The sequence below is a fragment of the Podarcis gaigeae genome, assembly GCF_964106915.1.
Source record: "Podarcis gaigeae genome assembly, chromosome: 3".
Classification (NCBI taxonomy): domain Eukaryota; kingdom Metazoa; phylum Chordata; class Lepidosauria; order Squamata; family Lacertidae; genus Podarcis; species Podarcis gaigeae.
This window is the reverse complement of record NC_139680.1, coordinates 83,884,842-83,911,175: the sequence shown is the minus strand read 5'-3', so window position 1 is coordinate 83,911,175 and position 26,334 is coordinate 83,884,842. Positions and strand designations below refer to the sequence as shown.

Here is a 26,334-nt window from a genome sequence, read left to right as displayed (position 1 = left end):
CCCCACAGTTGATGGGCATTGCCATTCAAATGGTGTTCGTGGGCTGTGTCATGTGATTGATTATGCGGGGCGGGGCTTACCTGCCCCCCAAATTTTATTCAAGTTAGCACCCCTGAACATAAGCAAGCAGGTACACCCTGGCAGAAATGGTCCGGTTCCCTTGAGCAACAAAAATAGCTTTGTAAAACACAGTGTCCCTCTATGCACTGGCTGCAAATAAAAAAAACAAAAAAACAGGAAAGGGGAGTTAGATAAAATCACTATAAATTGTTGTGGTGATTCAAAGGTTTGATTTGAAATCAAGCTGGATTTAAGTTTGTTGTCTCCGGCAACCTCTCTCTTACATCGTGGGTGCTGGCTCGTATTATGGACGTATGCTCTGTATTGTTTTACTGGCACTGATGCTGCAGGTTTGTCATAGGTTTTGACTAGAACAATAAACTTCTATTGACTGTTAGATAATTTGCATAATTTAGTTTGGGTGCTTGTGAGTCCTTGGCAAATAATATAGATTAATTGGATTGCATTAGATCTTCTAGTGACAGAGATAGGCAACGTGGAGCCCTCAGGTGCTGTTGGGAATCCAACTCTTGTTGGCCCTAGTCAGCATGGTCAATGGTCAGGGGTGATGGGAGTTGTTGTCCAGTAACCTCTGGAAGCAGGCACCACATTGCCTAACTCTGGAATAAGGCAGAAGTATGAAGCACCCACCCAGTGCTCCTTGGAGCGCATTGCTCACTTTAAATCAAGACTCCATAACTGCAGCCAAATCAAAACAGGACTGGTCTTGATCAAAGCTACCATCCACATAAGGTTTGCCCTCCACCCCAACACTTCAGGGGTGCATACAGACATAACATTTCAGCAGCAGATTGTTTTGCAAGTACACTCCTTCCATTATATTAAAATCATTTTCTCTCCAGTGCCAAGCTCAGAAAAATCCATTTCAACATTTTTGCAGCAGCAGCAGACTGCACAGCACTGCTTGGCTGGTGTCCATGACATAACAAACCACGCTTCAGTGGCAGAGCATCAACAGGTGGCCCCAGGTACAATCCCGAGGATCCCTAGTAGGACTGGGAATATCCTTGTTATGAAATCCTGGAAAAGTGCTGCACGTCAGTGTAGACAATTCTGAACTAGACGGATCAATGGTTTGACTCAGCATAAGATGGCTTCCCCAGTTCCTCTCTATCCTCCAAATTCCCAAAGTGTATTTTGCAAACCTTTTAAATCATTAAATAAATTCAGGGGGAAACAAAACTTTTGATGAATGACAATTAAAAAATCAAAAAGTGCCAGCCTAGTCCAAACATGGTAAAGAGCGAAAAGTGACTTGAATGAACTAGTGTGTATGACTGTCATTTACATTGGCAAGTCAGGAGGAAGCTTGGCTTACACTGCAGGAGGAAAATCCACAGCAGCTTCCATTTTAATGTTATGGAAGTACCCTATCAGTGCAAGTAAGTCCCATGTTTATTCCTCCTAGATATGTGAAAAGGAAAAGCTACATATTGCCACAATAAATCCAGCAGAGCACAAAGAGCAGCCATGAGCTGCATCCAGCCATCCCAAAGTACCTCATGTTCCAGAGCCATAAAAGTGAATGGAAACAAAAAAGAACACTCAGCATCAGAACAAAAGCATCCATGAGGAACACAGTAGAATGCAGCAGCTACATGAGGCCATGGGGGGCACAAATATGGTGACATGTAGATGTTCTTGGACTGCAACTGCTAACATGTCTGGGTCTGTTGGGAACTGTAGTCCTATACTCCAGCCCTGAGAAGTAGGGCAGGAAGACGCTAGTTTAGCTGGGTCAGGCTGAAGGAGTCTGCAGCACAACTCCATGGAAACCCAACAGATACTGGGAATCCATATTGGCTGTAAGAAAAAAACAGACTACAATTTAGCATGGCCATCCTGTGTTTGCTCCTACACAGCAGTGGAGGACCCTGGCCTTGGGCTCTATCTACCAAAGAGAAACTATTAGTCATCAACCACTGCCTTAAAGTCCATAAAAAGTGGCCAGTTTTGGATGCCTAGATGCACAGTCCAGGGAGTAGAGTGAGATTTTTCCACTGATACTTCAAGCACGTATTTAGTTGTTTATATAGGGCATAACTATGACATAAGTCAACAGTGGCTATTATGACATCTTAAACTGGCCAGATTAGAGGCTAGTGCTTGGCTTTAGAAGTGAAAGGCTCTCTGCTTGTAGAAGTACCGTATTTTTCGTCCCATAGGACGCTCCGTCCCATAGGACGCACCTAGTTTTTTGGGGGGGAAATAAAGGAAAAATTTTTTTCCTTTATTTCCCCCCCAAAAGCAGGTCGGGGAAACCAAACCAGGTCGAGGAAGGGCGCTGCACCTCCCTGAGCTTGTGGGGCTGGCCGATGTCTGCCTCAGGCGGCAGGCTGCTATCCGCAGCGTGCGGAGCCCTGCAGGGAACCCCTGCAGGACTCCCCAAGCTGCGGATGTCTGTCCGGCGGGCGGGACGCTCTGCTTCAGGGCGCCCGACGCTCCGGGAAGCAGGCTGCTATCCGCAGCCTAGACAGCCCTGCTGGACCTCCTGCAGGGCTGCCCGGGCTGCGGATGCGCTCCCGAAGCGCCGGGCGCTCTGCTTTCAGGGCGCCCGACGCTCCAGGAAGCAGGCTGCTATCCGCAGCCTAGACAGCCCTGCCGGACCTCCTGCAGGGCTGCCCGGGCTGCGGATGCGCTCCCGAAGCGCCGAGCGCTCTGCTTTCAGGGCGCCCGACGCTCCAGGAAGCAGGCTGCTATCCGCAGCCTAGACAGCCCTGCTGGACCTCCTGCAGGGCTGCCCAGGCTGCGGATGTCTTCCTGAAGCCTGGAGAGCGAGAGGGGTCGGTGCGCACCCACCCCTCTCGCTTTCCAAGCTTCAGCGAAAGCCTGCATTCGCCCCATAGGACGCACCCAGATTTCCCCTTCATTTTTGGAGGGAAAAAGTGCGTCTTATGGGGCGAAAAATACGGTAAGTAAACAAAGCAAGAGCTATTAACTTCATTAAACTTTTAGTTTATGATACTAGTTTAGTGCTTCAAATACTAGTTAGGGGCTTCCCACAGGCATCTGGTTGGCCACTGTGAGAACCAGTGGACCAGACAGACCTTTGGTATTAATCCAGGAGGGCTCTTTTTATGTTTTTATCACCAATACAGATGAAAAATGTGGGTGATCTTATGTGCAATATAGAAAGGGGGTCCCAGAGAGACCTCAGCAGTGCTTCACCTCCTGAAGTGCACAGACAACATTAATTAAAAACAGCAAAGAACTAACAAGGAGGCGTCTTGACATGACATCTTCCGGACAGGGCCAGTCCATTCATGAGGCAAGGTGAAGCAACTGCCTTGGGTGGCAAATCCACAGGAGCAGCAGGTCCCAATGTAGATATTTACTCCTCCCCTTGCTCCTGATGTAGATCTTCACACACCCCTTCTTCCCTGGCAGGGAGTGGGGTGCCATTTTCTGGCTCGCCTCAGGAGCCAAAATACCTTGGGTCGGCCCTACTTCCAGATGACGTTGGACTCCCATCAGCCCCAACCAACATGGGCACTGGTCAGGGGTTTTAGGAGTTGCAGTCCAACAACATATGGGAGGCACAACATTAACTATCCCTGCTATGACCCTGTCCTGAATACGAACCCAGCTACTACGCCCAGAATGCTAATAATTCCGCTTTGTGCTACAAAGCACAGGCTCATTCTCCCAATTGCTCAGTAATATGTCGGTGCAGACAGGATGCTCTTCCCAGGCCACCTCCCGTTGCTTGGCTTCAATCCCAAAAAAGAAGGTACACCAGGAGAAAAATCAGATAGGAAATAAACAGCGTTTGATCATTCTCTCTAGACCCGGCATTTCACTGCACAAGCTTGCTGGAGAAGCGCATGGCTCCGCAAGGGGTGTAGGGAGGGCATCCCCAGGGAGGTTAGCCAGTGGCTTTAAAGGGATCCTCCAAGAAATGCGCCTTCCCCTTCCAGAGTCCCAGGCTGATCCTGCTTGTTCCTTCTGGCTTGGCCCAGCCCAGGCCGCGCAGAGCGTTACACATAAGTTGGCGCCCACCCAGATCGGCTTCCAGCCATACATACAAGGTATAAAATGCTGGATCGGAGATTTGAGGTAGATCGAGTATCCCTTTCCCCCCAGCACCCTTTTAACAGACAGCATTTAAGAGAAGGTCGCTGCTCCCCTAGACATTCTTCGACCCTTAACTAAGGACAGAAAAGGAGCCCCCCAAAAACCCCTCGTCCCCCTGAACTAAAAAGCAAGTAAGATCTCCCTGGCTTCCTCCAAGTTCTTGCAAGTAACGGAGACGCCACATTCTCCCCCCGGCCAGTCGCTTACCTGGCCTGGTGTCGGAAAGTTCGGGGCAGGGCTGGTGGCGGCGCCGGGGGGGGGGGTCCCGAGGCCCTGCTGCCAGCAGCGGGAGGGGCTGGAATTAGCAACTCCTAATCGGATTGCAGGAAATCTCCAGCGCCCAGAGCCACTTACTTCTGCCAGGCCGGAGTTCCGCTTCTGGTCCGCTCCCTCCTCGGGCAGGCGGGCACCTCCCCACGCCCTGCTACTTGCTCATCGGCCAGGCACGGTCGGAGCTCGGCAGCCGCCCTCCAGGCTCCGCGCGGGGAAGGTGGGGTTTGGCCTGGCAGGATGTGCACGCGGCGGCGGAGGAGGCTCAGATTGAGCCTGGGCGGGCGGGGCAAGGGCGGAGGAGTTAAAGGCGCCGCACAAATCCGGCTTGTTCCGTCATGTGCGGAGCAAAAGCCCCTCGAAGGGGCCAAAGCAAAGCCGATCTTTGATTGCCCCGGGCAAACGCCGTAGCTGACCCCCGGCCCCACCCCGACCGACCGGTGCAAGGCATCGTAAACCTGCCCTGGAAAAGTGCAAGAGTTAGCCTACCGCCATTCTCGGGCTCTCTTTGGCCCAAGGAGCGGGACAGGACAATTATACGCGGGGAGCCTCTATGCCCGGGACCCCCAAAGATCATCATCATCGGTTGGTGATAGAGATTTGGGGGAGCCTGAAGTTGTGTGATATTGACCTTGGGCGCCTCACACCCATAGGGTGCAATTTCAGGAAGGGGGGCTTCGCTCCTCTTTTATCTCAGATCTCATCCTCATAAGTTCCTGTCCTTCCTACTGCCCTCCTGTCCTGTCCCAAGTCACTGGTTCTATCATATTGAACAGTTTCTATCGGCAGGCTAACAGCACAAATCTCTGCTGAAAAATAAGGAAGTGTGTGTTTTCCATATCTTATTTTTAGTTACTAGGATTGATATGTAATTTATTGTGCTGTTTCAGACTGCTGTCAGGATAAAATATTTGGATGTGTTCGTGTTTGGTTAGCATAGATTGTGGGTTTATGTCAGATTCTGATGAGTTTTATGGCTTCGGTATGTTGTGAGCCGCCTCCAGAGGTTTTACCTTGAAAGGCAGCATACAAGTGGTGATGCTGATAATAATTCATTATTATTTCTGTGTGGTTAGTTTTGTCTGTGTTGCAGCAAAAACAGCAACCAAAAATGCTAACTTATTTACTTTGGTGAACTAGGCTCCACTTCATCAGATGCACAGAGTGGTTAGGTACACAGCGATGGAAGCAGTGGCGGGAATGTCAAGACTAAATGGCAATGGAGTGCAAAGAATCTGTGGCAATCAGTTTAAGTGTATGCAAAATGACCCCCAGCAGCAGCAGCAATATTAATAAATAACCTTGTAACCAAACCCAGGCATGTATTAACTGAACCAACTGCACATTCTTTCCCTCTTTACTTCCGCTTTTAATTCCCCCCTTTCCTTCCTGAGCTCCCTTCTTCCCCTGTGTCAATGCTTGTATTGTAAGCTCCTTAGGGCAAGGGACCTGTCCTTAAATACTGCACACTGATGGCACTCCATAAATGATGAGGATGAGGATAATGTTTGGAATTTGTTGACAACTGTTTTGAGTTTTTTCCCCACAACCAAGCGCTGTATACATTTTATCAAAGAAATAAATAAACATTTCTATGAGGTTAAAATGCACTGCCCACCCTTTGATCTTGAACGTAACCAAGAATGGGCATTTCAACCTTGCTGAGAATTTCTCCTGTCTTGAAATATGAATGAGTGTTCTTATTAATCTTTACAGCCTCTGATTTAAGACTTTTGTCTGCTGCTACCTTAATAGCCAGGCCTTCCTTCTAAACGTTTGACCTCCATTCAAGCCAGAGAGGCTTTTCCTGGGGCATGTACACATTGCGTGTTAATGTGCATACAGTGCTGAATACAGGCTCATTTCGGGGGTTCTGCTTGAGCTAAAGGAACGGGTTTAATCCATTTTGTGCCGGGAGTGCACTTCTCAAGCACTGCTGCCGTGTACACAGACAGTGTTTTCTTTGGTCGCCTCATGCTGAAGTAGACCTGATGATACACTGATTGAAGAACTGCACGTTCACAGGTGTGATGAGGTGTTACTTGGTTTCTGCCAGTGCTTATGGGTGGGTAGACTAACTGAGTAGAGCACAGAATAAAAGATTGATGCACTTTGCTTCGTAAACTCATCTAGTGAGAGCCAGTGTGGTGTAGTAGTTAAGAGTGGTAGACTCATAATCTGGTGAACCTGGTTCGCATCTCCGCTCCTCCACATGCCGCTGCTGGGTGACCTTGGGCTAGTCACACTTCTCTGAATTCTTTCAGCCTCACTCACCTCACAGAGTGTTTGTTGTGGGGGACGAAGGGAAAGGAGAATGTTAGCCGCTTTGAGACTCCTTTGGGTAGTGATAAAGTGGAATATCAAATCCAAACTCTTCTCTTCTTCTTCATCCACTTGTATGTACAGACTGCATGGATAGTAACTCCCGATTTAGGCAATGTTAGTGTATATGTACAACTGCAAAGCACTTACATACAAAAACTCCGCAAAAAAGAACCCTGTGCATTTCAAACCCCACATGTGTACATAGCCTGTTTTGGCCTTGAAGCCCTTTAGTCCATCTGAACACAACTGAGACCCTATGAGAGCTGGGATAATGGTTGAGCAATGGGAGTGCCACAGAGAGGAATAATGTGCTTTAAAATGACAATTTACCTGTAGATAGTCATGCTGCCAATCTTCTGCATGCTTGCTTAGAAGGGATCTTGGCAAATATGCAGTGGGACCTAGTCCTCCCAGGGAATGTGCATGGGACTGCAATCTCAGTGCATGTCTCTTCTTTAAAATGGAATAAGCACAACATTTATGTCCCTTGTCTTTTCACTGTTGTCATCCCAGCTGGATTTACAATGTATATGTTATTGCAGTTGTGTGTGCATACCCAGGCAGTATTCATTACACTGTTTGGATGCATACTTGTCTTTATTGGACTGTAAAAAATCACTGGCAGCAGGTCTGGCTGGGTGTGAACAGAGGGATGCTGTGCTGGCCTGTGGTACTAAATCATGCCCAAGAGGAATGTCCAGGCAGGGTGCTGCTGCGTGAGCTGGGGAAGGCAACACCGAGAAATGTGACTGGGTGAGAGTGGCTTGGGACCTCTCCCTCCCCTATTTGTTTAAGCTCACCTGAATCTTCCATTTTATTTGTTTTCCATGTCATCTTTGAGCAGATCAATACACAGTGCCTGGTAACAAGCACAATAGAGATGACAAGGTAACAGGAGCGGGTAGCAACTGGAAAGGAGAGAGAGGCAGGTGGCTTCTCAGAGGTATGTTTATCCTGCAGGGTAGGGCAATTTTTTCCTCTCTGGTCATCCATTTTTGCTTACATACTACGCTTCTAGTTTTGGCTAGGTGTGACTTACTATGTGCTGCATTGCATCTAACAATTTGCACTCCGTGGTTTCTTTCGACTAAGCAGGTATAGCCACTGATATTACCACCAAGTAACAACAATGTAACATGCAATGTAAACACTGACAATAAACCACAAGGGGCTTTTGCCTTTCCCCCTCTTAAAAAAATAATTCTGCAAACACTGAGGTTCTTCTGAGCATGCTCACTGTGTGGAAGGACCGTGGCTTAGCGGTGGAGAATTTGCTTTCGATGTAGACGTTCCAAGGTTCATTCAATTCCAGGCATCTCCAGGTAGGACTAGCAGAGAATGCTGTCTGAAACCCTGGAGAACTGCTGCCAATCAACAAAGACCATACTGAGTTAGATGGGACAACAGACAGCTTCTAGTGGCACAGCAATAAAACTTCTAGCACATTTGCAAAGGTATGCAGGGCCTGGTGTGATTCAAACTGAATGGGGGGCTGCATGTTGAGATCCCTGCATTGCAGGGGGTTGGACCAGGTGACCCTTAGGGTATCTTCCAGCTGTACAATTATATTATTCTATTGCACCTGTACTTCCTTCTTTTCAGAGGTAGCCCTGTTTTGGCTACATACACTCAGCACCCAAGTTTGTTACTATAATATCATAAAGTATAGCCGTGTTGTTTAGTGTTGGTCTAGAACTGAGGAGACGTGGATTCAAATCCCTCCTGCTTGAAGTTTTCTGGGTGACCATGGGCCACCTGTCAACATCCCTCCAGCGGCTCTCAACCTGTGGGTCCCCAGATGTTGTTGGACTACAACTCCCATCACCCCTGAGCTCTGGCCTTGCTAGCTAGGGGTGATGGGAGTTGTAGTTCAACAACATCTGGGGACCCACAGGTTGAGAAAGGCTGCACCTACCTCACAGGCTTATTGCAATGATAAAATGGGGGCCCACAAACTGCTTGGTGGAAGCATGGAGTAATTAATAACAGTTGTCTGCTGTGTCTGTGCTTGATGGGTGGTAACAATGCTAAGGCTTGCTTCATGCATGCATCCATTCATGTTGGCACTGGCATGTGGAGGAGCTCCACATGGAAAAGCCACAGATGTGGCTTGAGTATATGTAAGGCAAGTCTAATGCAACCCCCTCCTCCTGCCACCCTTGAAAGGAAAGGGGAATGGTGTGCTCAGAGGGATGGTGAAGGGAGAAGGGTTGTGGGTTGGTGGTTAGAGAACATACATTGGCATTTCCAGGCAGAACTGTGAGTGACCCCGTCTGAAACCCTGAGGAGCTGGGCTGACAAAACTGGGCTAGATAAATACAGTGGTACCTCGATTTACATACGCTTCGGGTTACATACGCTTCAGGTTACACACTCCGCTAACCCAGAAATAGTGCTTCAGGTTAAGAACTTTGCTTCAGGATGATAACAGAAATCGTGCTCTGGCGGCGTGGCAGCAGCAGAAGGCGCCATTAGCTAAAGTGGTGCTTCAGGTTAAGAACAGTTTCAGGTTAAGTACAGACCTCTGGAACGAATTAAGTACTTAACCCGAGGTACCACTGTATTTCATTTCTGGCAACCAATGCTAGTTTGGTCAGAATCAAGTACATACTTCCAGAATACATTCCTGTACTACATTCTGTGCAACTTGCAGGAAATTGAGAATCTTGTTCATAAAGTGGCAAGTCAAGAGTTACATAGAAGTATCTTTTCACTAACCCCCTTTGAGGGTATATATGTGGCAAAGCAACAAAGCTCTAACAAACTTAAGTATCTTTTCAGAAACCATGACAATTGCATGCGTGCATTGTGTTGCTTTATGGGCACAGGGGGCAGTTGTACAGAGATTGCACTTCGGTTAGTCCGCGTTTCAGATGGGTGTGTGTGTGTTTTGGGGGGCACGTCGAAGGCAAACCATGAGCTAATAAGCCCGGAAGCAACAAACTTCGGCGTCTGAGAGCCCGCCTCCCCCTCCTAGTCAAAGGCCCGGATCCACTGCGTCTTTCTGGAGCCGCAGCCCCGCTCTCTGAGTCAGGCCTCAGCTATGCTGGCCGCGCCGCCGCCGCCACACCCAGACCGACGGGGCGGGGAAGCAGCTGCCACTCAGGGTTTCGTTGCGTCTCGGGCTTAGCCCCGGAACTAGTTTCCCGCAGTGGTGGGGGCTGAGATGCTTGGAGTAACGTGGCAGCGGCTCCGAGCGAGGCATGTGCAAAGTGCCTTTTCCTGGCCAATGAGATGAACCCTCGAAAAGATCACTCGCCCCTCCGGCTAGGTTTGGAGAGCTTCCGTGCTCAGTTTGGGGCGGGCAAGAGAAGCTTGCCGGCGAGCTGGAGACCCAGCGCCTTTAATTGTAGAATTTGCCGCTTGCCGCCCCCCGCCATGACTCAGCGTGCGGTGCAAGAGCTGCCGTGATTCCGCAAGTTTTACTCGATTGGCCCGTAACCAGCTTCTGGTTGGGCCCCTAAAAAGCCGCCGCCCCGCCCAGGCTGCGGGATCTCGGTGGGCAAACGGGACTGGAGTTTCGGCTTTTGGCGAAACGAATCAGTTTTTCGAAACTTGCGAGCTCCCTCTGTTGGCGCATCCCGGGCATTACTTAGTCCGGGATGCGCCTACAGAGGCGGGCATACGGTAAGTATGGCTCCCTCGATAGTTAAAATACATTGCTGTTTCAATGGGTATTTTTATAAGCGAAATCCTTTCGCGATTCGCTTTACTCATTTTATTGTGGCTTCATTGCTCTGCAACTTTCAGAGTGGTAGGCTGTTAGTCGCTGAAGTATCCTGCTCATTGGCCCCAAATCGATCTATCTTTCTTTCTTTCTTTCTTTCTTTCTTTCTTTCTTTCTTTCTTTCTTTCTTTCTTTCTTTCTTTCTTTCTTTCTATACATGACTTGATTGTTAAAACAAAACAAAAAACTAAAAAACCCCCCCCAAAATTGAGCCACACTTAAAAATATACAAAAGCTAAAATACTAAAAACAGATTTAAAATTACCTTGACTTTCTAAACATCTGAGTGGGCTGCCTAAACAGGAATGCTTTTAGCAGCTGCCAGAAAGAGTACAGTGAAGTACTGCTTGACCTCAATAGGCAGGGAGTTCCAAAGTGGAGTTGCTGCCACACTAAATCAGGTTCCTACAAGTGTGGAATGGGTGTTATGTGGTGCCCGCCAATTGAAGCGGTCTAGTGGGCAAGGCGATCTGGTCCCAAGTTGTTAAGGGTTTTAGGGCTTTCTAAACTAATAGACCTTGGATAGTAGCAGCCATCCCAGCTGTAGAATTCTGCTGCAGCTTCCGAACCAACTCAAGGGTTGCACCGCACAGAGCACTCTACAGTAGTTTGTAGCACCAAGTGACTGACAGGCTGAGACATGGAGATGGGCACAAAAGATTTCCACACCCTGGGAAGTCCTGGTCAAGCTCATCAACACTATGGCAGATAAACTTTTCTAGATGCAAGGTGCCTGCTCCATTCTTTAAATTAAATGGTGGATATATGTTCTGTCATTAGGGTTGTAGTAGACAGATGCCCAGAGAAGGCAAAGAAAGAGAAGTGTTTATTTGGCATAGCAACCCTTCTGCTGCACCCATGGGCCTGCTTCCAGCAGTAAACCTTGGGATCAAATGGAAGAATTGGGAGCACCCTCCAGTTTTGTAGCGGCAACCATGACTTGAAGTCAAGCTGAGGCTGCCAAGGAAATGTCTTCCTCTGAAGAGCAGAGCACGCTTCTGGTTCTTCCTTTTCACTTGGGTCCCAAGGTTTACCTGTCACGATGTCATCAGGAGATAGAAACATGGGCATGATTTGAACCAAACCACAGCACAAGTCAAGTGGCAAGGCCTGGTGGACTTAAGTAGTCCTATGGGCTGCAGGTTCCCCACTACTGTTGTAGAAAATTCTGACTTGACTTGTTATAAGGCAGCTTCCCATGTTTCTATGATGTCTCCCCTCCCAAAATTTGGGGCAGATTTCTCCCAATTAATCAACCTGCTTCACTTAAACAGGGCTAATTATAGCAGAAACATTGTAAAATTAATGAATGTTAAAATGATGTCGGATTGAAAGGAAGCGGTCTTAGCAACAAGGTTAAAAAGAATATGTAAAAATGGATTGATAACGGATGAAAATATAAAGTTATAATACGTTAAGATATAGAATGAAGATAAAAACAAAGAGGGTAAGGATTTGCTGAATTAAGCATGTGAACTGGAATACAAAAAAGGGAGGTGTGAGGAGGTCAGGGAAATAAGTAAATGAAATTTAAGATATGAAAAGATTGATTTGTTTTTAACTGTTTTCTATTTATTTTTTCTGTATTTTGCATTTTCCCCCCTATGTATTTTTGTACTTTTTGTATTTTTCTTTTTTCTTCTTTTTTATTCTGTAACTTTTTTCTCTTTGTAAAACTTTAATAAATATCTTTTTTAAAAAAATAAACAGGGCTAATTATAACTTAACAGCATTTAGGTGGCCCTTACCAATGCCCCTTTTTGCTTTGTAAAGATCTACAGTGACCCTCCACTTAAAGAATTTCGTATATCTTCTTTTCCATCCAGATGATGCTATTTTTGAAGACTTTGTGGGAAAAGATAATCACCAGCCACAGTAAATGGGAATGTAAACACACCTCGAATTCTGATATTATCTGCTAGCATTCATTTTCCCCCAAGCAGCAGGCTGGTCTCCCCTCCCACTCCCCGTTACACCACTCCCCAAATGCACACACACAGAGACTAGAAATATGATAAGTTCCTGTTTTTTTTCTTCTCCTTTTTTTTACACAAATATATACAGGGTATTATACACATCTCTACACAGACACAGTGCCAGTTAGAACACAGCTCCCTGCAAGGGGGGGCACCAGTGGTCCGCACCCAACACATCCATCCATCACCAGCATAGGCCAGCCCTGCGCTGCAGCTGTATGTACAGGGAGATCCCAGGGCCATCCCAGTCATCCCAAGTTGAGGTTGTGGGGCCGATGCAGATAGGGCAGTGGTGGCTGGGCTTAGGAATATGGTGCCAAGGTACCAGTACAGGTGTGGACAGGAAACCCTGGCATGGAACACATACTATTTCTAGACAGCATCCAAGAAAAACATCCTTAAACAATTAAAATAAAACCCACATGCATTCCAGCAGCAGTGTGGCGGCGGTGATGATCATGGTGGGGGAGGAATAAGGGTCACTTTGAACACAGGCTCCTCCCCCCTTCCCCCAACTCCTGGACACTCCCCCCCCCCAAGCTATGGCCCAGCTCCCAAGGGTGAACTGGGCTCCTCCTCAAACTCATGTGTCTCCTCCCAGAAGGGATTACAAAGTCCAGCTCCTTCTCCCCGTTTTCTGGGGTTCCTAAGTCAAGAAGCGGGAAGCAAAGGGCTTCTCTTGGTTGCACTTGTGACTGTCCGTGACTTTGAACAATTGTGACGGCATCTTAAGTTCCTGCGCTTCAGCTCTCTTGTTTTCTCCCATGGAGGTGGATCAGCCCCCCCCCCCCAGCCCTGCCCAGTGTTAAAAGCAATCGAGACATTTAGTCCCATCTTTGAAAACGCTTCAAGCTGGAAGAACAAAGACAGCAAATTGCACCCACTTCCTCTTTGAAGGGAGGGTTGGTCTCTTGGTCTCTGCTTCTGTGTAACACTGGCAGCATCCCTCACGGACTGCTTACGGCAGGGGAGGGACAGTGTTGTGGAGATGAAGGGAATGGAAAATTTAAGACAGCTAAATAGCCTTCTTTTGTGTGTGGCTTTTCATTTGGGTGTTTTGGGAAATGGGTCTGGTGCAGATACTCGGCTCAAGAATAAGAACCAACTCAACCTAGACAAAAGGCCCAGTGTCCCCAGCTGAAGGCAAGACTCGCCAAGAGTGAAAGGGGATTCGTTGCTTCCCCAAATCCCCCAAAACAACCCCAAAGGCCATTCCTGGCTCCACCTGTATCCCTTCTATTTGCCCAATCCATCCAAGACTGTAAATACCTTTCTGAATAGATTTCGACATGCTCACAGAAATGGATTCCGTGCCACCCTTTGGCTCATGCCAATCTTACAGAAGCACAAAACAAAAAACAAAAGAGCCCTATGAGTTGGGCAACCCCAACCTTCTGTGCAAATGATGCAATGGGTGGGATGGAAGGTTCTCTCGCAACCCTTTGAAAAGGAAAGCTCAGGAGGCAGCGACACCTTGAGTCATAAGGCAGTTCCTTGGAGTCACATGCAAGGCAGCGGGGCTGGGGTGAGGGAGCCTGATCAAACAGGAGCCAATTTGCCCGTTACTAAAAATGCATGAGAGGCTTCAAAAGCAAGGACCCGGGGCACAGCTGGACCAGCTCAGAAGCCTCACGGCGCCCGGGATCCTGTGGTCTTGCCCCTTCTAGCAGTCTTCAGGAAACCAACCCGTCTTTCCCTCCTCTGCCTCCCTAAAAATTAGATTGGGCAAGAGGGAGGCTTGGGTTTTAGTCAGTTTTGAAGATAAAACAAAAGTGCAAAAGAATGCTGCAGAGCCCAAATCACGGCACCTCTGCTTCAAGACCCCTGGGTCTCACTTAACATGGACTACCATCATTGTTTGAGTTGTGAGCGGGGAGGGAAGAGAAGGGAAGTACCGCCAGCCTGCCTGGGACAATCTTCCTTGCCAATCCCTCCCCCTGCGCTCCCCTTGCCCTGCAAGGGGGCTCTCTTGCTACTGGAGCTGCGTTTGCCCCAAGCAGCTGCCCGGGGGCAGCCTCTGCAGCACTCTCCAGTTGCGGCTTTCATCGAGGAGCATTCCTGGTAGCAGGGGCCCTTTCCTGCACGCAGCATCCCTCTGGCTCTGAGACCACGCTCTGGCAGCCATCCCTGGAGAGACAGAGTGGAAAGGGCTGGCCGAGACCGCAGTCGTCATAGGGCCGTGCCTCGGGCACCAGAGATGAAATGCTTACTGATGCACAGGCATGGAGGGCGATTTACACACAGATTTTTTTTAAAAAAACAAAACAGCTCCGCTTGGCTGGAATCCCTGATCCCAGCCAGGTTCAAAGCCACTCGACTCTTCGTTTGGAAACTCAGTGCCTTGATTAAAGCTCAGTTTGCTTTCAGACCTAATACATTATTAGTGTTCATGATTCTAGACAGGGGAGCAGGGAATGGGGGAGGAGGAGAATCTTTCGCCTGGTTCCTGCTGCACCTTCCTTTTGCTCCCCATCCCGGCCACAATGGAGCAAGGAGGCAGGCCATTTCCTCTGCTCCATCTTGGGTTTGTAGGGTGTTTCAGATGGAGTTCAGGGTAGGCAGCTTGTAAGAGAAATCCTCCTCCCATACTAAAGGATGGAGAGAGAGGGAGGGAGAGAGAAAGAAGAATACAGAGAGAGCAACGGGACAGGTTCTCTCTCCCCATCTTGGAAGGAGCAATAATGCAGCAGCCAGGTAGGTAGGAAGGAGCAATGGATGCCACCTGTCTCGTCTCGTGCTGCCTTCTCTTCCGCTTCCTTGGTCTCGCTCCCTCTCTCACACATACACAGCTTTTCACTCCCTCTCACGCACACATATACAACCGGTGCCCAGCAGCCTCGTCAGCTCACAGGACTCCCCCTGCCCCCTCTTGCATTCCAGCGCCTCTAATGATGGATCTCGTTTTCTATCAGGCTGTCCTCGCACGACTGGAAATCTGTATCGTTTATGCCGTTGGGGTTGATGAGCTCCTCGTCCTGGGACCCCTGTTCTTCAGACTCTGCCACGTCGCCCTCAGGTGAAGAATCTTGCAGCACTTGGGCAATGTACTTCTGCTGCAGAGCCGGTATAAAAAGAAGAGAAGAATAAAACAATGGACCAGTTAGCCCCCCACCCTCTTCCTCTCTCTGTGGGGACTCAGGCAGCAGAGCATGATGGGTAAGTGCCATGCAGTCAGGAGCCCAAGAGCAGTCATGCTGGCACAGAATTGTATTGTGTGGAATAGTTGTTTGACAGCAAAATGAGGGTGGGAGAAGGAGGGAAAAAAGGGCTGTGTGACTCCAGAGCTTAGGCTCGAATAGTACGACAATATTTCTGAGGTGTAACACTCAGCCCTAATTTCATGAAGATCTTGAGACATCCAGTAGAGGAAAAACAGCCCTGAAGCCTCAAAAACCTGCACTGAGGATCCTCCACAGCCTGGGCCTGATGTTTCCTTGCCCTGAGCCTTAGCATCAAGGATTCTGTCCTCCTTTATCAAGCCTGAAGGGAGCTACTGAGGCCTTATTCAGAAACCACCCATTGCAAGGGGCCTTTCACCCCTAGGAATAGAAGTAACCCCTTGCGGTAATACTGTGGCTGCAATTCAGATCTGCAACAGATAGGTCTGTCTCAGCAAGATAGCTTAGCTTTAGCTCCTTGTGTGTAAAAAAGGTGAATTGTGACCTCTCTCACTGGATGCATTTTGAGGGCAAAAAGAGGCGAACATCCCAGTTCACAGGAAGGAGAGCTCTGGTGTACCAGTAAAGCACCATTCACTTCAATGTACGGTGCAGCTCCACACACACATACACACACACACACACAAGGTGAGGATGGGCAAGTGGACTGTCTTCCTCCAGTGTGCAGCAAAAGGAGAAACTGGCTCATGCAGAAGCTCTGAACATGCACCAAAGCACACATGGGACTCTGGACTGGAGTGAAAGATTGTAAATAATTTTGGCACAACTAAAATGCTGTGTTAAATGGATGAGGATGAGGATGATAATAATACAGGCTCTCTCTATTTTCTATATTTTTAGGGTAACCAATCCACTTGTTTTCAGTGTGTGTTTCCTCCCTGCCCCCAATTAAGCTAATACTTAGGATTTGGCTCCGGAGCTGCTCTTTTGTGTGGTGTGACTGCAGCCTTTGACATCTCCACAGTGCTTGTCTGCAGACAATTTGGACCTCGGGCAACTTGGGGTGCAGGGAAAGGGGTGACTCACAAAGCCTTGAATGAATTAAAGATTCCCGTCCCACTCAAAACTAACTTGCATTGGGAAATGACAGCCGCAGCTCTTTCTGCAGAGCATGCCGATGCGTTAGGAGCCAGAAAGCAGAAGAGAAAGGGGCACTGACCAGTCTGGCTTCACTGTCCAAGCTGAGAGACAGAGGCAGAAAGTGAACAAACAGCACTGGGGGAGGGGCAGAGTGAGGTTGCCGGTCCATCATCTCAGAAAGGGCCAGTAACAGAGAGGCCTGTTTTCTGCCCATGCTCCGTGGATGCTGCTCGTGTACAGCCAAAAAGGTGGGGGCCTGATAGGAAATCTGCAAAGGCCTCTCCCTCCTCCTCCTCCTCCTCCTCCTCCTCCTCCTCCTCCTCCCCAAACTCAGACATAAGAGGGCACAGAATATCCGACGTTGCAGAAGGCAAGCGGAGGAGCCGGAGACTCACAGCTGATTTTGGAGCTGGCGGGTGGCTGGCAGCGGGCCGTCCATTCTCCCTCCCATCTACAGCATCCACCTCTGTGTGGTCGATCTGGAAGACAGAAACATGCATGGCAGGAAACCAAACAGCAAAGTCAGCAGCTTGCCAGTTCTGGACCTGCCTGCCCTGCGGGAACATGATGCAACCAGAATGGTCCCGGTGGTGGTAATCACTGCAGGAGCATAGCTGTCAACTTTTCCCTTTTCTTGCTAGGAATCCTATAATAAAATTTCCCTTGAAAAAAGTGAAATGTTGATAGCTATGTGCAAGAGCTGGGTTTCAGGTGCTCTGCATGTGGAAGAGGAGCAGAAAGAAGCTTTGAGCCTCCACAGCAATAAAACTTTGAAGGGCCAAGTTCCATGTAGATGCATCACTGTGGAAGCTACTTCTTCACAGTTTCTTCTCACATGGCTCCTGAAAATGGAAGAACCGTGAGAGGGGCTGGTTTCCGCTGCCAGGGCTTTCCTCCTGTGGGGAGGGACCACAGCATTGGTCCAGCCCCCACATAGGTCCTAAAGTGGCTGAGATATGCAGCAAGGGCAGGAAGACCAAGACAAAAACCAAGGGATTAGGAGGTGGTATTTTTTCATCTCAGAATGGAGTCTGCCTCTTGCAGGACGCTTCTCCAATTGCGTGTACACAGGGCTTTCCCCATCTCTTCAACAGACGGACTAAGAACACAGGTGTGCCTGGGATTCTGCCCCCTTCCCAAATCTCTCTAGGGAAACACGTGAAGCAGTTCTTAGGGGAAGCCACCACACAACCCTTTTGGTTGCCCTGAAAATGCCCTTCCACGGCCTCGGTCCTGTATACCTGAAGGAGCATCTCCACCCCCATCGTTCAGCCCAGACACTGAGATCCAGTGCCGAGGGCCTTCTGGCGGTTCCCTCATTGCGAGAAGTAAGGTTACAGGGAACCAGGCAGAGGGCCTTCTCAGTAGTGGCGCCTGCCCTGTGGAACGCCCTCCCAGCAGATGTCAAGGCAATAAACAACTATTTTACTTTTAAAAGACAACTGAAGGCAGCCCTCTTTAGGAAAGTTTTTAATGTCTAATGCTGTATTGTTTTTAATATTCAGTTGGAAGCCGCCCAGAGTGGCTGAGGAAACCCAGCCAGATGGGCGGGGTATAAATAATAAATTATTATTATATTATTATTATTCCACTACAATTACCTTGTAATTGTGAGCACTGAGGTATTTGAAGTGTCCAAAGCAGACATGACACAAGCAGATCACGATGGTGATGACGAGAACCACGAAGGTGAACATGGACGTGAGAGCCAGGAACCCTGAGGAATGCAAAATAACCTCTGTCAAGGTTGCCAAGTATATACCTTCTCTTTTCTCTGCCTTTGCTCTTCGCTCCGGGGGCTTTACTTTAGGCCTTGGTCCTCTCTCATTATAGCTGCTGACCTAAAGAACAGGGCAAGCCACTTCTCTGCTGAAGCATGGCCACCTTCAGCTAGGCATTCTACCCCCTCCACACTCACCCAACATTCACCATTTTGAACAGCAATCGTGTGGGGGTGTGGGGGTGTGTAACCAAGATGGGAAAGAAGATCCTTTCATCTTTATCATCTGTTGTGGCACTCCAGAGTGGCTATACAATGGTTATGCGTGGCAACACAGGTCCCCATGACAGCCAGTGTGGGCTCTTATGTTACAGAAGTGACGTTTTGTGGGCAGAGGTGGCTCCAAGTGACATTGGTTTGTGTCAGGTCATAGGTTCCCATTCAGAAGGAGCAAAATGGAGGCAGTAGCCCATGAAGAAACAATAGATTGGGGTGGGGAATATTTATTTATTTTTACTCCAGAGGGCCAGATTGTTATCTCTCCCACCCCTCACAGGCCACATTTTGACATAAGAAGAGCCTGCTGGGTCAGGCTACTGGACCATCTAGTTCAGGCATCCTGTTCTCACAGTGGCCAACCAAATGCCGGTGGAAAGTCCACAAGCAGGACCCAAACACAACAGCCCTCTTGGCACCTGTGGTTTCCAGCAAGCACTACTACCTCTGGCCATCAAAGCAGAGCCCAGCCATCATGGCTAGGAGCCATTGATAGCCGTATCCTCTGTGAATCTGTCTCATCCTCTTTTGAAGCCCTCAAGTTGGCCATTTGGGACCGTGTTCCATGGTATGGAGCTGCCACCTGCAATTTCTTAAACATCACAGTGACGATACACAGGGCTTTTGCTATCTCTTTAACACAGTGAATTCCACCCATGGCCACTCCAGACCTTGTTGGAATCCATCTCCCATAATCCACAGCAAGCTTGGCCAATAGGAAGGGATGATGGGAGCTGATGGCTGGGGAAATCTAGAGCACTGGTCTTGAGCAACCTGATCCAAAGTGGGTCACAACAGGAGCACTACCACAATGCAAATACTGTATATGGTAAAAGATTAAGATATGGGTCCCCTAATGCATGTTTTACTTAAAAATGGGTCCTGGGACTGAACGTACCTGATCTTGCAAGTTCCCCATATCTGCTCCAGATTAACACAATTAACTCATTTAACTGCACTTTCTAATGATCAGAAGGTGGTTCCATCTGCGCTGCTTGTGGAGCAGCTGCTCAGCATGCTTCTTGAACCTTGAGCATCAATGTCTCACTGAAAGCCCTTCTATATTTATTATAAAGGCAGACGTTAGCAAATCAGACTGGACGTAAAAGAATCTGCTTACCTGTGCGCACGGTGGAGAAGAAAAGGAGCCAAAAGAGGCAGAGGATAGGTGCTGCCACCACCTGGTTCACAGCCCCTGAATGGATCTTTTTATCCAGCTTGGCAGGCAGGTAGGCGTAATAGAGGTTGTACCTGTCCACCAGGTGCTTCAGTAGCATATACATCAGGCCTAACAGAATGGGGAGGGATGGAGCAATCAGCTGGAAGGCTGAATGAACAGCAGCTTTACTTATTATTTCCACTTGTTAGGTGCCTCTTAAACAGCTTCTATAGGCATCAAACATATGAGAGACCAATGCTTCGTTTGGCAGCTTCCTTGTTTCTGGAGGAATGGAGGAAGCTTGAAAAAATTACCTACTTAGCCACAATTTTGCTGGGTCACCAAAACAAATTCTTCAGCCAGGACAGGTGCCAGCTTTGGAGGGGGTCCTTATTAGACACCACAACATAAGCTCTTCAGTGGCAATGATGTCCTTCCCTTGGCAGTGGCAGAAGATGTCCCTTCCTTGGGCAGCAGTGGAGCTGATAAAAACACCCCTTGTTTGGGTGGTAGTGAGAGAAAATCTGCCTCAGGTTGTGGTAGACAAGCTACCAAAATGGCCCCAGGAGACAGCAGTTCTGTTCTACTCCCTTTACCTTGAAGCAGGCAGATACCAAAAATGCCAGTACAGCCAGCAGATTAAGCACTACTCATGACATCTATTGTTTTAATTCTCCCACAATGCTTTGGGGATGTCCAGTATAGGTTATTTTTGGAGCAGTACTACATTGGAGTCCCAGAGATAGGGTCCCACTCCCTGAAACGGTGTCTGCATTGTTGGCTACACTGACTTTCTTGCTGCCTCTGTTACTTACTTGCCTAAAGTAAACAGAGGGGAAGCTAGATGGTGGGTGACCTCAGGTCATTGGCAAGTGGCCGACAGTGCCAACCCCAATGCTGTACCTGGCCTAAGCTTCCAGCAGGAAATGAATCACAAAATGGGAGCTTGCAAATCTCATTCAAGCTACCTTGAACCCACAGATCACAAGATTAGAGTCAGTTGCTATGTTATCACCCAGGTGACATCTTAAGAAACTCACTGTAATGAATTGACACAAAACCCATTGTGAATATATCTATGTCTGCTGCCTTTAGGTATTTGGTGTATTAAAAACCTGCTAGGCCAGGCATGGCCAAACTTGGCCCTCCAGATGTTTTGGGACTACAACTCCCATCATCCCTGACCACTGTTAGCTAGGGATGATGGGAGTTGTTGTCCCAAAACATCTGGAGGGCCAAGTTTGGCCATGTCTGTGCTAGGCAAAAGAAGTCCAAGGAGATGTTGTGGTACCTACCAAACGGGACAATGATGGGGCAGGTGATACTGTAGGTCATTACCACAGTGAAGACACACATCATCCAGGCATAAGCGGCCCCGAACTGGAACTCGTAGGCCTGATGCTGAAAGGCAAGAAACAGAGATCCTGTTGGCGTACACATGAATGTCTGAGTGAGGAGCCCACGTGACTATATTCTGGATGTGTGTCAAAACAAGCCACGATTTTCACAAGTCCGTTTGTCCATAGATTCACAGTGAGGCACTCACACCAAGATGGTACTGGAAGTTGGGCTCCCTAAGTTGCTATGGAAACAGGCAAGGTGCAATCACTTCAGTATGTCAATGCCTTGGCTTAAGGTCGCCTGGGAATCTGGCTATTTGGGGTGGGAGTGAGAGTGAGGGCCTTCATAGTGACTGTGCCCAGATTGTGGAATACTTGTGCAACTTTTCTGAATAAAATAAATTCAAGTATCTAGGAGCTCAACAGAAGGATCTACAGGATATAATTTGGGTTGCAACATTTAATACATTAGTTCATTAAGATTAACTGAGAGGAGGGGGAGACCTTTTGAATAGAAAAATTATCCCAGATTAAGCAGGCAGGTTAAAATTAAACTCTCACATGCAGCAAAAATGTCTCCCTTAAGATAATGCTTGCTATGATACATGAATATATAATCTAAAACAAAAAAAGATGCTTCTAGTCCCAGAACCAATTTTTTAAAATCCAGATGCAAATTGGATTGATTACGGTAATTGACTAAAGAAAATATTATAAATTTAATATGATAGGTTGACAGCCCTAGATATGATTTTTTGGGGGTCTTATCTCCATGTTGTTGTTTTTAACACTACAAGGCAAAAGAACCTCCCTAGTAGTAGTAGTAGTAGTAATAATAATAATAATAATAATAATAATAATAATAATAATAATAATTTATTTATACCCCACTCATCTGGCTGGGTTTCCCCAGCCACTCTGGGTGGCTTCCAACACAATATTAAAATACAGTAATGCCTCAAACATTAAAAGCTTCCCTAAACAGGGCTGCCTCCAAATTGTCTTCAAAGCTATTGAAAAAGGGACACGTCAGGGATGCCCAATCTCTCCATTACTTTTTATATCGGTCCTGGAGGTCCTGTTGAACATGATCAGAAAGGACCAGCTGGTTAAAGGAATACAGGTCGGAGCCAAACAATATAAACTGAGAGCCTTTGCAGATGATTTAGTACTTACATTGCAAGAGCCGGAATCTAGTACCAAAAGAGTATTAGAACTAATTCAAGAGTTTGGTCAAGTAGCAGGATTTAAATTAAATAAGTTTAAAACGAAGGGTTTGGAGAAAAATTTAACAACATTGGAGAAAGTAAAGTTTCAGAGTGAGACAGGGTTAACGGTGGTTAAGAAAGTGAAATATTTAGGGATAAATATGTCATCTAAAAATCTGAATTTATTTAAAGATAATTATGAGAAAACCTGGGCGGAAGTAAAAAAAGACTTAGAAATTTGGTCAAATATGAAGCTTTCCTTGTTGGGTCGAATTTCAGTTATAAAAATGAATGTATTGCCTAGAATGTTGTTTTTGTTCCAAACATTGCAAATAGTGGATAAGATGGATTGTTTTAAGAAATGGCAGAAAGATATTTCTAAGTTTGTCTGGCAGGGCAAGAAGCCTAGAATAAAATTTAAGATATTAACTGATTCGAAAGAAAGGGGCGGATTTGCCCTGCCAGACCTTAAATTGTATTATGAATCAGCAGCTTTTTGCTGGTTGAAAGAATGGCTACTTCTAGAAAATTCTGATGTTTTGGATTTAGAAGGTTATGACAATCTTTTTGGATGGCATGCATACCTGTGGTACGACAAGGTAAAAGTTCATAAAGGTTTTAAAAATCATATTGTCAGAAAAGCATTATTTAATGTCTGGATTAGATATAAAGATTTGTTGGAAAGTAAAACTCCAAGGTGGTTGTCGCCAATGGAGGCAAAAGCTATTAAAAAACTAAACATGGAGGTTAACTGGCCGAGATATTGGGAAATTTTGGAACAAGAAGGAGACAGACTGAAATTGCAAAGTTTTGAGAAGTTAAAAGGGAAAGTGAGAGATTGGCTGCATTATTATCAGATAATGGAAGTTTTTAAACTAGACAGGAAAGTTGGCTTCCAGGTGGAAAAATCAAAACTAGAAACTGAATTGCTAGAACCTAGTACTAAGAACTTGTCAAAAATGTATAACTTGTTGTTGAAATGGAATACACAAGATGAAATGGTTAAATCTGCAATGATTAAATGGGCGCAGGATATTGGTCATGACATAATGTTTGCTGACTGGGAAAAGTTATGGACCACCGGGATGAAATTTACGGCATGTAGTGCCTTGAGAGAAAATATTATGAAAATGATTTATAGGTGGTACATAACCCCAGTCAAGCTTGCAAAAATTTATCATTCGCCCGAGAACAAATGTTGGAAGTGTAAAGAAAGGGAGGGAACATTCTTCCACCTTTGGTGGACGTGCCCAAGGATTAAGGCTTTCTGGGAACTGATCTATAATGAACTGAAAAAAGTACTTAGGTACACTTTCCCTAAGAAACCAGAGGCCTTTCTCCTGGGCATAGTCGGCCAATTGGTTGTAAAGAAGGATAGAACCTTTTTTATGTATGCCACAACAGCAGCAAGAATTCTTATAGCAAAGTACTGGAAGACACCAGATTTACCCACCGTGGAAGAGTGGCAGATGAAAATGATGGACTACATGGGCTTGGCAGAGATGACGAGCAGAATTCGAGACCAGGGAAGAGCAACGGCGGAAGAAGATTGGAAAAAATTTAAAGACTATTTAAAGAAATATTCTAAAATCAGTGAATGCTAGATTGATGTTGAATGAGAAAAATAGGGGTTAATAGCGATAATGGTTAAGTGGAAGAATCTGAACAATTTGTATAATCAATTTTAAAAAAAGGGAGGGATTTGCTAATTAACTATTTCGACATGAGAATGCAGAAAGGGGAGGTACGAGGAAGTCGGGAGAGTAAGGACCATGAAATTAAGAGCCTGAAACTATACGTGTTGTATGTTTTCTTTATTGTCTTGTCTTTTTTGTTATGGATGGAAAACTAAATAAAAATCATTTTGAAAAAAAACAAATTGTCTTCAAAGCACCACTGTTTTGAAACCTTTAGACTATTGTGTCTGTGGGTCGCTCCAGGCAGCAGTCAAATATCCCCTTATGACATATGGTTCCAGTTTTGTCCTTAGTTGTGTGACTGGACCAACTCTTGCTGACATGAGCCACGTACCCGTTTGACATTCTTGCGTTCAGCAGCTGAGCGGGCAAGGCAGAGGCGAATCATGTACATCAGGAGGCCAGGGATGCGCAGCAAGTCCATGGCATTCCCAATGAAGGCAGAGGCAATAACGTAGTTCACAAAGAAGGCCCCGTTGTCTGGCAAGAACACACACCTGGGAAAGAGAAAGGAGGGCAATAGAAAAAAGCTTCCCAACCAGGAAAGCAAATGGAATGTAGCGTGGGGATTAACAGAATGGAAGACGGGTAGTAAATTTTGGGTCAGATGTGGATATACTGATGCCCTTGACTACTTCATCTGAGTCATTTTCTCCTTGTGTAGGATGTCCCCACTGCCTGAACCACCAATTAGGGGCTATTAGCTGTCTAACACACCTGTGACTACTACATCCACCTGTGTTACCATGTTGGTTCACATACAGTGGTTTTCCTTTATTCCCCAACCGTGGTAGTTGTGTCTTTGTTAGCATGGTCTCTGTGTCCCACCTTCACAAAGAAAATAAAGCTTTGTCTTATTCACAGCCTACACAGTAGGTAATTTAAGGAAATATGGCAACTAGGAGCATCGAAGGATAAGTTTTTGACAGCATATGGGCAGATGCTTAAATGGCTTGATGTTATCGGACAGTGGCCTACCAAGGGAAGCAGGAAGTGGTGGGAGGAGAAGATTGTGAGAAGCAGAGATTTGCACCACAGCAGGCATGGCACCAAACCACACACTTCCCTCCTCTTAAGGCTTTACTTACTCAAATCTCACAGCAGCCTCTGCCAGGAACTTTTTGTCAAACAGCCAGCGGAAAAATACATCCAGACTAGAAAGAGAAGCACACAAAGAGTGCAGAGTAATTATTACCAAGAGGCATTTGGGATGCAACTGCAGTGTTAGCAAACTTCTCATGAGGCTCTATTTGCTATGCTGGGTCAAGGCCCCAGTCCATCTAAGGCCAGCCCTCTGTCTCAGACCATGACCAAGAAAAAGCTCTAGGCCACATTAAACAACCCAACCCAGTTTCTTATTGTGTATTCTTCCTCTCCCTCCTCAGATAAGTTCCTGACACCACACTGGCATTATATTTATATAGGGATCGCTTTAAAAGCATTGATTTAAAAGAGATCGATAGCAGAACAAAAGATGCTTCCATTCCTTTAGGCCAAGGATGGGGGAATGGGACCATTATTAATTTATTTTTGCATTTACTGGGTCTTATTACTAATGCAGTTCTAGAGGAGGTTACATTTATAGAAGCAAATCCGCTTATACAATACAGCCACTTAAGAAAACAAAGCATGTATTACAACCAGACAACAAAAAAATAAGCATTTTAGATATGCTGGCCTTCTAGTGTTGTTTTAAAGTAACTTACTTTTTTTTCAAAAATAAAGGATACTTAGACTTCAAAGGAATAATTTCTCATATTTCTGGTACTCATTTTGTTACAAATTGTATTATTATAATAATTAATCCTATTTGTTTTACTTTAGTGTGGAGATATACATACACACACGCTTTCCATTCACAAGATCCCACAAGTAGGCCATTCAGTATTTCTTTTTAGAGATATGGAACTGAAGCTGAGAAAGCAGGCCTCATTCAAGGTAATATTCAGCAAAATTCTCTATGTGTGTACTCCACTACATTCATTGCTTACTCCAAGGTGAGTAGGCCCAGGACTGTAGCCTTACTATGCCAATGACTGAAGCCAAGCTTTTCACCTCAGCTCCAATTTTAACAGACCATTTCAATTCTCCTTGAGCTAATTTGAATCTTATACACACTGAATGGAGGTTATTGTGATGTCCTGCAATGCACCCTCTCATTTCTCAATTAAAAATGAAAACAACAAAGAAGAGACTGCATGAACACTTGAGAATTGAAAATA

General features: G+C 46.5%; 2 protein-coding genes across 11 annotated transcripts in view; both read right to left on the bottom strand.

The window, feature by feature from the left end:
* CAPN11 (calpain 11) overlaps nucleotides 1–4,649 on the bottom strand; it is a 35,385-nt gene extending 30,736 nt beyond the window's left edge. Inside the window, exon 1 of one of the 3 annotated variants that reach the window (XM_083733961.1) lies at nucleotides 4,510–4,649. The gene's annotated coding sequence lies outside the window, so the exon portion shown is untranslated. Of the gene's footprint in view, nucleotides 1–4,362 lie in introns of all 3 variants that reach the window. The other 2 variants (XM_083733960.1, XM_083733962.1) reach the window with 2 other exon arrangements.
* Nucleotides 4,650–12,487: 7,838 nt separating this feature from the next.
* TMEM63B (transmembrane protein 63B) overlaps nucleotides 12,488–26,334 on the bottom strand; it is an 80,046-nt gene continuing 66,199 nt past the window's right edge. For 5 of the 8 annotated variants that reach the window (XM_083732313.1, XM_083732309.1, XM_083732316.1 and 2 more), the window contains 7 exons: nucleotides 25,201–25,266; nucleotides 24,447–24,609; nucleotides 21,163–21,268; nucleotides 19,829–19,996; nucleotides 18,314–18,429; nucleotides 17,108–17,191; nucleotides 12,488–15,506 (listed from right to left, as the gene is read on the bottom strand). In XM_083732313.1, the coding sequence (XP_083588439.1) occupies nucleotides 15,339–15,506; nucleotides 17,108–17,191; nucleotides 18,314–18,429; nucleotides 19,829–19,996; nucleotides 21,163–21,268; nucleotides 24,447–24,609; nucleotides 25,201–25,266 (871 nt within the window). In that variant the 3' untranslated portion in view covers nucleotides 12,488–15,338. The remainder of the gene's footprint in view (nucleotides 15,507–17,107; nucleotides 17,192–18,313; nucleotides 18,430–19,828; nucleotides 19,997–21,162; nucleotides 21,269–24,446; nucleotides 24,610–25,200; nucleotides 25,267–26,334) is intronic. The other 3 variants (XM_083732311.1, XM_083732315.1, XM_083732312.1) reach the window with 1 other exon arrangement.